Source organism: Zophobas morio, unplaced genomic scaffold (assembly GCF_036711695.1).
Source record: "Zophobas morio isolate AGI-343-1 ecotype UQ-CSIRO unplaced genomic scaffold, CSIRO_AGI_Zmor_V1 ptg000012l, whole genome shotgun sequence".
NCBI classification, from domain to species: Eukaryota; Metazoa; Arthropoda; class Insecta; order Coleoptera; family Tenebrionidae; genus Zophobas; species Zophobas morio.
The window spans coordinates 2,862,398-2,877,780 of record NW_026972117.1 but is presented as its reverse complement, the minus strand read 5'-3'; the positions used below and the strand labels follow the sequence as shown (position 1 = coordinate 2,877,780).

Genomic DNA, 15,383 nt, shown 5'->3' with positions numbered 1-15,383 from the left:
AAGAAAGAAAAAACAGAAGAATTGAAAAATTAAAAATCGGGAAAGTGAAAAATAGAAAATTTGTAAAATCCAAAATCTGAAAAATTTAAACCTTTAAAATTGAAAATTCGAAAACTTGAAAAATCAGAAAATTGAAGAATTAAAAATCGGGACACTGAAAACTGGAATATTTGTAAAATCAAAAAATTGCAAAATTTGTAGAATTAAGAAAATTGAAAATTCTCGCATTGAAGAAACAAAAAGTTGTAAAATAAAAACAATTTTAAATCCAAAAATTAAGAAATTGAAATTTAAAATTGAAAATTCGAAAAAACCGACGAAAACTCGAATTCGAAAAAATGGAGAAAGAAAATTGAAGAATTGAAAAATTAAAATGAAAAATAGGAAATTTGTAAAATCGAAAAATCGTAAGAACGCAAAGACGAAAATATTGTAAAACCAAAAATTTGTCCAAAATTGAAACCTAAAATTCCAACCCCGAAAAATCAAAGAATAAAAATTCCAAAAATTGAAGATCGAAAAACTAAAAATCGAGAAACTTGAAATGGAAATTTTGTAAAATCAAAAATTTGCAAAATTGTAAAATTAAAAAAATCGATAAATTTAAAATTGATGAAAGGAACAATTGTAAAATCAAAAATTTTTAAAATCCAAAAGTTGAGAAACTGAAATTTAAAATTGAAAACTTCAAAAATCGAATTCGAAAATTGAAGAAAGAAAAAACTGAAGAATTGAAAAATTAAAAATCGGGAAAGTGCAAAATAGAAACTTTGTAAAATCCAAAAGTTGGAAAATTTAAACCTTTAAAATTGAAAATTCGAAAACTTGAAAAATCAGAAAATTGCAAATTTGTAGAATTAAGAAAATTGAAAAATTTCATATTGAAGAAACGAAAAATTTTAAAATCCAAAAATTGAGAAATTGAAATTTAAAATTAAAACCTCGAAAAATGGCACGAAAAATAGAAAATTTGTAAAATCGAAAAATCGTAAAAATGAAGAATCGAAAAAACTGTAAAACCAAAAATTTGAAAAATCCGAAAGTTGAAAATTTAAACCTTTAAAATGGAAACTTCAAGAAATCGAGAGACCAAAAATTCGCAAACTTGAAAAATCAAAAAACTGAAGAATAGAAAATTTGAAAATCGGAATGAAAAATCAAAAATTAACACAACAAAAAATTAAATTTGCAATTTTTCGAGTTTTCAAATTTACAATTTTTCGATATTTGAGTTTATAAAATTCAATTTTCAGCTTTTTCAATTCGATTTTTCCACTCAATAAAATTGAAAAATCAAGAATCTGCAAAATCTAAAAACTATAAACCTAAAAATCGAAAAAAGGAAAAATCGAAAAAAAAATCAAAAATTAAGAAAACAAGGAACCAAAGTTGCCACTCAAGTTTTTCGATTTGCCATTTTTCGAGTTTTTGATTTTAAATTTTTCGATTTTTCAATTTTTTAATTTTCGTTTCTTCAATTTTTCGAACTTGAAAAACACAAGTTTTCTATTTTTAGATACTTTAATTTTTCAAATTTTCAATCAAATCAAAAAATTTAAAATTGAATAAAAAAAACAAAAATGAAGAAACGAAAAATTGTAAAATCAAAAATTTTTAAAATCCAAAAGCTGAGAAATTGAAATTGAAAATTGAAACCTCGAAAAATCGAACGAATACTCGAATTCGAAAAATTTAAGAAAAAGAAAATTGATTAATTGAAAAATTAAAAATAGGGAAAGTGAAAAATAGAAAATTTGTAAATTCGAAAAATCGTAAAAAGGAAGAAACGAAAAAATTTGAAAAATCCAAAAGTTTAAACCTTTGAAATTGAAAATTCCAAAAATCGAAAGACCAAAAATTCTAAAACTTAAAAAATCAAAAAACTGAAGAATAGAAAAATTAAAAATCGAGAAACTGAAAAATGGAAAATTTGTAAAATCGAAAATTGTTAACTTGAAGAAACGAAAAATAGAAAACTTAAGAAGTTGGAAAATTGGAGTCTAAAAACTGAAGAAACGAATAATTAAAAATAGAGAAACTGAAAAATGGAAATACACAATTTTTCGAAAAATTGAAAGACTAAAAATTCGAAAAATCTGAAAAATACGAAAATTTGTAAAATCGAAGAATTGTAAAATTCTAAAATGGAAAAACTGAAAAATCGAAACTTTGAAAAATTCAAAACTCGAAAAATCGAAAGACTAAAAATTCCAAAAATTGAAGAATCGAAAAACTAAAATTCGAGAAACTAAAAATGGAAATTTCGTAAAATCAAAAAATTGCAAAACTGTAAAACCAAAAATTTTAAAAATCCAACAGCTGAGAAATTGAAACTTAAAATAGAAAACTCGAAAAATCGTGCGACTACTCGAATGCGAAAAACTGAATAGGAAACTGAAGAAATAAAAAATTAAGAATCGGGAAAGTGAAAAATAGAAAATTTCTAAAATGGAAAAATCGTAAAAATGAAGAAACGAAAAAATGGTAAAACCGAAAATTTGAAAAATCCAAAAGTCGAAAAATTTAAACCTTTAAAATTTAAAATTCCAAAAATTGAAAGACCAAAAATTCGAAAACTTGAAAAATCAAAAATTCGAGACGAAAAATCGAAAAATTAAATTTGCAATTTTTCGGGTTTTCAATTTTAAATGTTTCGATTTTTCAACTTGTGAATTTTCAGTTGCTCCTTTTTTCGTTTCTGCAATTTTCGAGTTCTTTATTTTTAGATACCTTAATTTTTGATCTTTCGATTTTCCAAACTTTCGTTTCTTCGGTTTTTCGATTTCCTTGTTTTAAAATTTTGCAGTTTTTCGATTTATCAATTTTACAATTTTTCGACATTTGAGTTTATAAAGTTTAATTTTCAGCTTTTTCAAAAAAATTGAAAATTCGAAAACTTGAAAAATCAGAAAACTGAAAAATAGAAAAATTAAAAATCAAGAAACTGAAAATCGGAAAATTTGTACAATCAAAAAATTGCTAAATTTGTAAAATTTAAAAAACCGAAAAATTTACAATTTGAAGAAACCAAAAATTGTAAAATCATGAATTCTAATAATTCAAAAGTTGAGAAATTGTAATTTAAAATTGAAACATAAAAAAATCGAACGAATACTTGAAATCGAAAAATTTGAAGAATTGAAAAATTAAAAATCGGGAAAGTGAAAAATAGAAAATATGTAAAATCAAAAATTTGCAAAATTCAAAACAACCCTTTAAAACTGAAAACTAGAAAAATCGAACGACTGAAAAAAATGAAAAACTGAAGAAACGGAAAATTAAAAATCGAAAAAAATCTACAAACTGAAAAATTGGAAAATGGAGTCATTCGAAAAATGGAAAAACTGAAAAATCTTTAAATGTCAGTTAAAAAGCTCAAAAGCAACAATATTCGAATTTGACTTCGAGACACTTCACCGCGATTGGTCGTCCACGCCCCCACTCCGCCAACGAACGCCCACCATCGAGCCGCCCCTCCCGCCCCACTAACCTGTGGACCCGATCTCCGACCTCTCCCCCTTCACGTTCTTCCTCACCCTGGCCACGTGGCCGTCGAGGTCGTCGAGGAAGGTGCGCAGCTCGAAGAGCACGACGCCGATCCGACGGTACGCGAGGCTGTCGCTCGAGATGCACTTGGCGCTGAGGATGGCGACGAAAACGTGGAAGACGCTTATCGAGTTTGGCGTGATGTAGTGGATCTGCGAGATTTCGAAGATGCTGTCGACGATGGTGACTAAGGGGGCGAAGAGGTAGTAGTTGGTGTGGTCTAACAGTACGGCTTTAACGGTCACGTCGCACAGCGGGTTGATGTTGCAGCCCAGCCAGGTGACGTCCCTGTAACTTTGGGTGCCGTTGTCCTCGGAGGCGCGCTCGAGCGGGTAGTTTTGGATGCGTAAGTACAGGTTGAAGTCCATGAAGATGTAGAAGAGGAGGAGGGAAAGGAGGAGGACGAGGAGGAGTTTGCTGACGTGGGAGGCGGGACAGACCATCGTGATTGGCTCGAGGATGTGGTGACCGCTCAGTCTTACGGGTGGGGCGGCAATTTCGGATGAGTATTCATAAGGAGGAGGGGCTAAGACATACTGGGGAGGCGGAGTTAAGAGGCAACCGGTTTGGGGAGATGGCTTTTGTACACCTAGAAGTAATAAAAGCGAATTAAAATCGTGGCCACGGCGGTGCGGGAAGAATTTTTTTCGCCAATGAAAGAACGGAGCTTTAACCACAAGATTTGGAAGCTTACGAATTACGGAAGTGAAATGTGTACTAAAAAGAGCAACTTAACGAACAATAATAAAACCAAAGACAATTTTAGTATTTTATTTTTGCTTATAATGTAGTGTATACACGTCATAACATAAAAAAATATATAACTCAGGTTCGATTAACGTCAACGTGGCGTCAAACTTATATTAATTCTAACCTATTTTTTTCCAATTTGACAAATGTCACTTCAGGCATGGCCTATTATGATAATATTAAGTCGTTCGTGAATAAAGTAAATATGGATCAACTTAATTCTCCCCTTTGAACATTCCTGACTGATCATTTATCATTTTGACTACGAAAATCTATATTTACTCTATTTTCCTTGAAATCATTAATAAGGAAATCTTTTAAATTGGATTCTAGACAAAACAAACAAACAAAAGCCTAAACAAAAAAATTGTAACCGAACTTTCAATAAAAATGATTTAAAAAAAACGAATAAAAACTTGAGTTTCTTAACAAAACATACGATTAAATATCAAATAAATAAATAAATAAATAAACCGTCATTATTGAATCAAAATTTTGAGGTACGTGGACTTTCTATAAATTCTTCATTTGTACCAAAAAACAAAAAATAATATATAAACAAAAATCAGAAACTTTTCAAAAAACGATAATTTCAAATTTTTCAAAGTTCAATATGTTTTTCAAATTCGTCACACCATCGCCAAAAAATGTATAAATAAAACTCGAGATCCTTAAATTAAACACTTAGATTTCGAAAATTAAGCTATAAATGTTTTTAATTTTGAATTAAATACTAAAAACTGAAATATCTACCAATCGAAAAATTACAAAATCGAAAAATTCAAAAATTGAAAGATTTAAAGGTGAAAACTCGAACAATAATTGAAAAAAAAATTAAAAATGGAAAATCGGGAATTTGAACATTTGAAAAAACAAAAAAATCTCTAAGAATTTGCAAAGTAGATTTTGATTTTTTTTTTCAAATTGAAAAAGTGAAAATTAAATCGAGAATTTAAAAATCGAAAAATTACAAATCAAAAACTGAAGAAATCGAAAACGGACAAATAAAAATTGAAACAGAAACATTCAGAAGTTAAAAAATTAAAAACTAAAGGAATAAAGACTGAAATAGAAAATTCAAAAGTTGAATAATCGAAAAATTTAAATATTTAAAGCTAAAAACCTAAGCAAAAACTTAAGAAGCGAAAAATTGAAAAATAAAAAATCGAGAAAGTTAAACATTTGAAAAAACAAAAAAATCTCCAAAAATTTGTAAACTTTTGACAATTTTTTTCTGAAAAATCACAAATCCGAAAAGTGAAACAATGGAGAATCGAAAAATCGAAAACTGACAAATCAAAAACTAAAGAAATAAAAATTATAACAGAAAAATTCAAAAGTTAAAAAATTAAAAATTAAAGAAATAGAAAAATTCAAAAGTTGAAAAATTGAAAACTTAACATATTTATATATAATTATAAACTTAAACAATAACTGAAGAAATGAAAAATCGAGAAACTGAGCATTTGAGAAAAGAAAAAAATCTCTAAAAATTTGTAAACTTTTGATAATTCTTTTCTGAAAAATCGCAAATCAAAAAAGTGAAAACTAAATCGAGAATCCAAAAATCGAAAACTGGCAAATCAAAAAACGAAAAAAAAAATTATAACAGAAATATTCAAAAGTTAAAAAATCAAAAACTAAAGAAATAAAGATTGAAATTGAAAAATTCAAAAGTTGAATAATCGAAAAATTAACATATTTAAAGCTAAAAACTTAAACAATAACTGAAGAAATGAAAAACTGAAAAATGAAAAATCGGGAAACTGAGCATTTGAGAAAACAAAAAATCTCTAAAAATTTGTGAACTTTTGATAATTTTTTGGTGAAAAATCGCAAATCGAAATAGTGAAAACTAAATCGAGAATTCAAAAATCGAAAAATTACAAATCAAAAAATTGAAGAAATCACCGAAAAATTGAAGAAATCGAAAACTGACAAATCGAAATTATAGAAATAAAAATTGAAACAGAAATTTAAGGCTAAAAACTGAAACAATAACTGAAGAAAAGAAAAAATATTTTAATTTTTCGAATATTCAAATTTTGAATTTTTTTGTTTCAATTTTTATTTCTTTAGTTTTTTGATTTGTCAGTTTTCGATTTCTTTAGTTTTTCGATTGCTTATTTCTTCAGTTGTTTGATTTGTAATTTTTCGATTTTTAAATTCTCGATTTAGTTTTCACTTTTTCGATTTCAGATTTTTCAGAAAAAAAAATTCGAAAGTTTAGAAATTTTTTGAAATTTTGTTATTTCAAATGTTCAGTTTATCCATTTTTCATTTTTCAATTTTTCGTTTTTTCAATTATTGTTTGAGTTCTCAACTTTTTAACTTTTAAATTTTTCTGTTTCAATTTTTATTTCTTTGGTTTTCGATTTCTTAAATGCTTCCGTTGTTTATTTCACTTTTTCGATTTGCAATTTTTCAGAAAAAATTATCAAAAGTTTATAAATTTTTAGAGGGTTTTTTTGCCTTTTCAAATGTTAAGTTTCTCTCTAAAAACGTAAACAATAACTGAAAAAACGTAAAAATGAAAAATGGAAAATCGAGAAACTGAATTGAAAAAACAAAAAAAAAATAAAAAATTTGTAACTTTTGATAATTTTTTTCTGAAAAATCGCAAATCGAAAAAGTGAACACCAAGTCGAGAATTTAAAAATCGAAAAATTAGAAATCAAAAAACTGAAGGAATAAACAATCGAAAATTTGAAGAAATCGAAAACTGGCAAATCAAAAAACTAGAGAATTAAAAATTAAACAGAAAAATTCAAAAGTTGAATAATCGAAAAATTAACATATTTAAAGCTAAAAACTTAAACAATAACTGAAGAAATGACAAACTGAAAAATGAAAAATCGGAAAACTGAGTATTTGAGAAAACAAAAAAAATCTCTAAAAAATTTGTAAACTTTTGATAATTTTTTTCTGAAAAATCGCAAATCGAAATAGTGAAAACTAAATCGAGAATTCAAAAATCGAAAAATTACAAATCAAAAAATTGAAGAAATAACCGAAAAATGGAAGAAATCGAAAACTGACAAATCAAAATACTAAAGAAATAGAAATTGAAACAGATAAATAAGTTGAGTAATCGAGAAATTAAAATATTTAAAGGTAAAAACTTCAACAATAACTGAAGAAACGAAAAAATGAAAAATGGAAAATTGAGAAACTGAACAATTGAAAAAACAAACAAAACCTAAAAATTTTTAACTTTTGATAATTTTTTTCTGAAAAATCTCAAATCCAAAAAGTGAAAAGGTGGAAACCTGACAAATCAAAAACTAAAGAAATAAAAATTATTACAGAAAAATTCAAAAGTTGAGTAATCGAAAAATTAAAATATTTAAAGCTGAAAACTCGAACAATAATTGAAGAAACGAAAAATTGAAAAATGAAAAATCGAGAAACTGAACATTTGAAATAACAAAATTTCAAAAAATGTCTAAATTTTCGATAATTTTTTTCTGAAAAATCGCAAATCGAAAAAGTGAAAACTAAATCGAGAATTTAAAAATCGAAAAATCACAAATCAAACTGAAGAAATAAGCAATCGAAAAACTGAAGAAATCGAAAACTGATAAATCAAAAAACCAAAGAAATACAATTGAAAAAAAAAAAATCAAAAGTTGAATAATCGAAAAAATGAAAAATGAAAAATCGGGAAACTGAACAATTGAAAAAACAAAAAAAATCTAAAAATTTGTAACTTTTGATAATTTTTTTCTGAAAAATCGCAAATCGAAAAAGTGAACACCAAGTCGAGAATTTAAAAATCGAAAAATTAGAAATCAAAAAACTGAAGGAATAAAGAATCGAAAAATTGAAGAAATTTAAAACTGACAAATCAAAAAACTAGAGAAATAAAAATTAAACAGAAAAATTCAAAAGTTGAATAATCGAAAAATTAACATATTTAAAGCTAAAAACTTAAGCAATAACTGAAGAAATGAAAAACTGAAAAATGAAAAATCGAGAAACTGAGCATTTGAGAAAACAAAAAATCTCTAAAAATTTGTAAACTTTTGATATTTTTTTTCTGAAAAATCGCAAATCCAAAAAGTGAAAAGTAAATCGAGAATTCAAAAATCGAAAATTTACAAATCAAAAAATTGAAGAAATAACCGAAAAATTGAAGAAATCGCAAACTGACAAATCAAAATACTAAAGAAATATAAATTGAAACAGAAATTTAAATATTTAAAGCTGAAGAAACGAAAAATTAAAAAATAAAAAATCGAGAAACCGAACTCTTGGAAAAAACAAAAAAATCTCAGAAAATTCGTAAACTTTTGATAATTTTTTTCTGAAAAATCACATCGAAAAAGTGAAAAACTAAATCAAGAATTTAAAAATCAAATCAATTTTTTGAAAAACTGGCAAATCGAAATTACAGAAATAAAAATTGAAACAGAAAAATTCAAAAGTTGAAGAATCGAAAAATTGAAATATTCAAGGTTAAAAACTGAAACAATAATGAAGAAACGAAAAATTGGAAAATGAAAAATCTAGAAGGCAAAAAAAACTCTAAAAATTTGTAAACTTTTGATCATTTTTTTAAGGAATCGAAAACTGGCAAATCAAAAACTAAAGAAATACAGATTGAAATAGAAAAATTCAAAAGTTGAATAATCGATAAATTAAAATATTTAAAGCTGAAAAGTCAAACAATAATTGAAGAAACGAAAAACTGAAAAATGAAAAATCGGAAATCGAAATCGTGAAAACTAAAACGAGAATTTAAAAATCGAAAAATTACAAATCAAACAACTGAAGACAAACAATCGAATTGGGTCAAAAAAATTCAAAAGTTGAAAAATCGAAATACTGAAAAACTGAAAATTCCAAAAAATAAAATATCTAGAAATTGAAATTTTTAAACTAGATTTTGACTTTTCAGTAGATGTCACATCTTTTGCAAATCGAAAAATGGCAACTGGAAAATTTTAAATTAAAAACTTCAAAAATTGCAAGTCGAAAAATTGAACATGCGAAGAATTGTAAAAGTAAAAACATTTTAAAAGATGAAAAATCGAAAAAGTTCAAAACGAAAAATTCTCTAATAACATACATATTTTTAAATTCGTCACACTTCTAGATAAAAAAACTTGAGTTTCTTAAATTAAACACCTTGGATCTCCGAAACACCCAAAATTTCAACAATTTTCAATTTTTTTCCACGATAACCGTTTATCGAAGCCAAGTTTATGCCACGAAAACGCTAATGAAACTAAAAAAAAAATTAATTAAAAACTCAAAGAAATGGAAATCGAAAAATTTAAACCGAACGAAAAATTCAAAAGTTGAAAAGTTAAAAAATTATACACATAAAAATGGAAAAATTGAAAAACCAGAAAATTGAAGAAACGGAAAATTGAAAAATAAAAATCAAAAATTTAAAAATTGCAAATCGAAAAACAAGAAAAAAATCGAAATTCAAAACTTGGAAAGTCGAAAAAGTATAAAAATACAAATTAAAACAGAAAAAAATCAAGAGTTGAAAAATCGAACTATGTACTGAAAATTTTGCTTTGAAAACTCCAAAGACTGAAGAAACGAAAACATCGAAAATTGGTCATTTTCTCTGGTAGACGTTACATCCTTTGCAAATCGAAAAATTTTAAATTTGAAAAACTGAAATCAAAAAATTGAAAAACATTACAAAACGTTACCATGCTCTTTTGCGTTATTCCTAATTTCTCATCCCTGCTCCTGAAGATACTACTTACGAAGTGTGCGAAACGTCGAGCCCAAAAACTCAAATAACACGGTCCCACCTCGGAAAACGATCATATATTGATTCCGACCGTGAAGCCTCCGAAATTAATCCTTGACAATGACAACAACCTCAATTCAACTCACTTTCGTGTGCCTTTTATCCACTCACTGTTCAGTTTTTCGTAAATTTTGTCACATCAGAAGGTGAATTTTAACGTCCTCCATACGGTGGAGTAGGTTACGGTACGCACAGTTGAAGATAAAAAGGTACGTCATACGTACTCTCACCCAAACTTATCTAAAACAATCTCGTGTTCGTGTAATGTTATCTGATCAAATATAATTCACTACCGGAAAATTGCTGAAAATGCATGAAGCTGTAAGTTTCAGAAGTTAAAACTATGATCAATCGATTTCTTGAACCAAAAAAAACCCAACCTGTAAATTTCATCGACATCGTTAAAGTCGTTTTCGAGAAACCCGTTATATTTATATGTACAAGAATTGCTCGTTTAATATTGTAAAATTTTCCATAGCTTAGTTAATTAAATTAAAAAAAATATATTTTTGGACCGTAACGAAAAAATCTGTCGACACAATTTATTTTATTTAGAAAAAAAATTATCAGCTTCAAAGAAAAAACTTTCAACACCAATTTTCTCCCTCAAAGTGGAATCAAACTTACAACTATTCTAACCTATTTTTCCTCAATTTGAGAAATGACGTAATCCACAAATGTCACACGTCAGGCACGACCTACTTAGATAATCTTAAATCGCTCGCAAACGAACTGAATACAACTCGACTTAACTTTCCCCTTGTCATATTCCCTTTGAAGATTTCTGGCTGCTCATTTATTTCCGACCCGTTTTAAACACCGAAAAAACAAAAAAAAAAAAGTGCATCGTGTAATTATTACTATAATTTTTTAAATTCGTCTGCGCCAGATTTCTATTCCACCATAACCTACCTAATTTGTTATTCTAATGCATCGACAGCTGAATCGTCGTAATTTGACTAACACCCTTTAATGTATGTGTTCTCCGAACTCCGTTTGCTGCCTTCCATTGTTTGCTAATTAGCACGACATGAATATTGATTTTACATTTAAAAAGTAAAAACTATTCAGCGAAAACCGTTACGCTAAAAATAGCAGCCGCGACATATCGAAATTCCGCAAACGCTATTGCTTTTAGCTAGTTTACCTAAACACGCACAAGCACAATACTTACAAACACCCCTTGCGCAAAGTTTATCTGTCTAAATGCGTTGTTAATTTACAACATTTTGAGTATGATGTTTATTTTTTGAACAAACATGTTCCGAATAAACGTAAACTCGTTTCTGGTAATAAAAGCTTTCACACCGTCCGGCTGTATATTGTTCTAAGCAATTTTAGCGCTTCATCGACTACTGAAAATATAAAAAAAGAAAACTGACTTTTTAGACTTTCAAACTAAAACCAAACAGGTAATTTTGCAAACCCGTTAAAACTTTTTATTTCCTATTGAAATTTTTACGACCTCTGGATGTACTAAACATCGCAACATCGTCCTTTTTTTTATCGGAATCATCAAAAAATGCGTATTACGTGGTCAAGGCTAGTTTGATTTACTAGTTCCTCGTTAATTAGAGCAAAACTTGTTTGTTGGAACAGAAAACACGATTCTGGAGGAATCAATGTCGTTGCAATTTAATGCAAAATGGCATTTTTTGTTGAACATTTTATTTATGTTGCTAATTATTATTATTATTTGAGAAGGAAGTTGTCATTGTGGTATTTTTATTCCACTGCATGAAACGGTTAGTTCACAAGCGTCCGTGGAACAGCAGCAGATGTTCCACAGTCTTCCAAATACGTAGTTACAGAAAAAAAACTTGGCTGACGGTTATTTCCACAGAAGTTCCATTGTCCCATGAAGTGTAGCCGAACAATTCATTTTTCGAGTTTTTAAGTTGTTCGATTTTCCCACTTTTGAATTTTTCAATTTTTGTTGTTTTTTTTTTCCAATTTATAGATAAATAATTCATTTACTCAGCCAAAGAACATAGAGAAGCGTCATAGTTTAAATTAAATGACGGTTGAGGACTCCTCGACTTATTTTGGCAACAGTGTTTGTTTCTAACTAGGAAAAAGTGTCATAATATTTTTTACGACGCGTTTTACTTTCGACAAATTGACACTAGATTTACCGAAATTTTAATTTGGGGACTTTTCAGTTTACTTCTATTTATTATTAAATTTTTGGATTTTACTATTTTTCAATTTTTGACTTTTATAAACTCTTTATTTGTCGATTTTTCAATTAATTGATTTTTCAGGTTTTTGGTTTTTCAGTTTTTCTATTTTTTCAGGTTTCGATTTTTCAACTGCACTTTTTTGATTTTTCGATTTCTCAATTTTTTAATTTCTCAGTTTTTCGACATTTCAGTTTTGGGATTTTTCAGTTTACTTATTATTCAATTTTTCCATCTTACGATTTTGCAGGTTTTTGATTTTTCCATTTTTCAATTTTTTTAAGGTTTCCATAATTCGACTTCAATTTTTCGATTTTTCAATTAATCGATGTTTAGATTTTCCCATTTCTTGACTTTCGAGGGTTTCGATATTCCTGTTCAATTGTTTAATTTTTCGACTTCACTTTTTGGATTTTTCTACTGCTCAATTCTTCGACTTTTTAGGTTCTCAGTTTTTGGATATTTCAGTTTTGGAATTGTTCAATATTTTGATTCTTCGACTTTTCGATTTTTGGCTTCTGGAGTTTTCGATGTGTCGTTTTTTTTTACTTTTTCGATTTTTCAATTTTTCGATTGCTTAATCTTTCGATTTTTCGACTTCCCGGTTTTTGATTTTCTGTGTTTCAATTGTCGTTTTTCCAATTTTTCGATTTTTAAATTTTATATTTTTCCGTTTTTTGATATTTTAATTTTTCAATATTTGAAATTTTAGATTTTTCGATTTCTCGATTTTTCATTTCAGTTGTTCGATATTTCAGTTTTTCAAGTTTTCGAATTTTTCAAATGTTTTGATTTCTTCATCAATCGATTTTTCGACCTCCGGGTTTTAGATTTTCTGTTTTTCAATTCTCGTTTTATCAATTAATCGATGTTTTGATTTTCCCATTTCTTGACTGTCGAGGGTTTCGATATTCCTGTTCAATTCTTTAATTTTTCGATTTTTCGGGTTTTTGATTTTTATATTTTTTAATATTTTTAAGGTTTCAATTTTTCGACTTCACTTTTTGGATTTTTCAACTGCCCAATTCTTCGACTTTTTAGGTTCTCAGTTTTTGGATATTTCAGTTTTGGAATTGTTCAATATTTTGATTCTTCGACTTTTCGATTTTTGGCTTCTGGAGTTTTCGATGTGTCGTTTTTTTTACTTTTTCGATTTTTCAATTTTTCGATTGCTTAATCTTTCGATTTTTCGACTTCCCGGTTTTTGATTTTCTGTGTTTCAATTGTCGTTTTTCCAATTTTTCGATTTTTAAATTTTATATTTTTCGGTTTTTTGATATTTTAATTTTTCAATATTTGAAATTTTAGATTTTTCCATTTCTCGATTTTTCATTTCAGTTGTTCGATATTTCAGTTTTTCAAGTTTTCGAATTTTTCAAATGTTTTGATTTCTTAATCAATCGATTTTTCGACTTCCCGGTTTTAGATTTTCTGTTTTTCAATTCTCGTTTTTTCAATTAATCGATGTTTTGAGTTTCCCATTTCTTGACTTTCGAGGATTTCGATATTCCTGTTCAATTCTTTAATTTTTCGATTTTTCGGGTTTTTGATTTTTATATTTTTTAATATTTTTAAGGTTTCAATTTTTCGACTTCACTTTTTGGATTTTTCTACTGCTCAATTCTTCGACTTTTTAGGTTCTCAGTTTTTGGATATTTCAGTTCTGGAATTTTTCAATATTTTGATTCTTCGACTTTTCGATTTTTGGCTTCTGGAGTTTTCGATGTGTCGTTTTTTTTTACTTTTTCGATTTTTCAATTTTTCGATTGCTTAATCTTTCGATTTTTCGACTTCCCGGTTTTTGATTTTCTGTGTTTCAATTGTCGTTTTTCCAATTTTTCGATTTTTAAATTTTATATTTTTCCGTTTTTTGATATTTTAATTTTTCAATACTTGAAATTTTAGATTTTTCGATTTCTCGATTTTTCATTTCAGTTGTTCGATATTTCAGTTTTTCAAGTTTTCGAATTTTTCAAATGTTTTGATTTCTTAATCAATCGATTTTTTGACTTCCCGGTTTTAGATTTTCTGTTTTTCAATTCTCGTTTTTTCAATTAATCGATGTTTTGATTTTCCCATTTCTTGACTTTCGAGGGTTTCGATATTCCTGTTCAATTCTTTAATTTTTCGATTTTTCGGGTTTTTGATTTTTATATTTTTTAATATTTTTAAGGTTTCAATTTTTCGACTTCGCTTTTTGGATTTTTCTACTGCTCAATTCTTCGACTTTTTAGGTTCTCAGTTTTTGGATATTTCAGTTTTGGAATTTTTCAATATTTTGATTCTGCGACTTTTCGATTTTTGGCTTCTGGAGTTTTCGATGTGTCGTTTTTTTTTACTTTTAGATTTTTCAATTTTTCGATTGCTTAATCTTTCGATTTTTCGACTTCCCGGTTTTTGATTTTCTGTGTTTCAATTGTCGTTTTTCCAATTTTTCGATTTTTAAATTTTATATTTTTCGGTTTTTTGATATTTTAATTTTTCAATATTTGAAATTTTAGATTTTTCCATTTCTCGATTTTTCATTTCAGTTGTTCGATATTTCAGTTTTTCAAGTTTTCGAATTTTTCAAATGTTTTGATTTCTTAATCAATCGATTTTTCGACTTCCCGGTTTTAGATTTTCTGCTTTTCAATTGTCGTTTTTTCAATTAATCGATGTTTTGATTTTCCCATTTCTTGACTTTCGAGGGTTTCGATATTCCTGTTCAATTCTTTAATTTTTCGATTTTTCGGGTTTTTGATTTTTATATTTTTTAATATTTTCAAGGTTTCAATTTTTCGACTTCGCTTTTTGGATTTTTCTACTGCTCAATTCTTCGACTTTTTAGGTTCTCAGTTTTTGGATATTTCAGTTTTGGAATTGTTCAATATTTTGATTCTTCGACTTTTCGATTTTTGGCTTCTGGAGTTTTCGATGTGTCGTTTTTTTTACTTTTTCGATTTTTCAATTTTTCGATTGCTTAATCTTTCGATTTTTCGACTTCCCGGTTTTTGATTTTCTGTGTTTCAATTGTCGTTTTTCCAATTTTTCGATTTTTAAATTTTATATTTTTCGGTTTTTTGATATTTTAATTTTTCAATATTTGAAATTTTAGATTTTTCCATTTCTCGATTTTTCATTTCAGTTGT

General features: G+C 27.2%; 1 protein-coding gene across 6 annotated transcripts in view; it reads right to left on the bottom strand.

The window, feature by feature from the left end:
- Positions 1-15,383, bottom strand: part of LOC135127627 (probable ATP-dependent RNA helicase DHX35) — a 104,396-nt gene that overhangs the window by 83,707 nt on the left and 5,306 nt on the right. For 2 of the 6 annotated variants that reach the window (XM_064054142.1, XM_064054143.1), the window contains exon 2: positions 3,491-4,135. The exons of 3 other annotated variants lie outside the window; for them this stretch is intronic. In XM_064054142.1, coding sequence (XP_063910212.1) covers positions 3,491-3,989 — 499 coding nt within the window. In that variant the 5' untranslated portion in view covers positions 3,990-4,135. Of the gene's footprint in view, positions 1-3,490; positions 4,136-10,158; positions 10,272-15,383 lie in introns of those variants that run through there. One more of the 6 variants, XM_064054144.1, reaches the window with a different exon arrangement.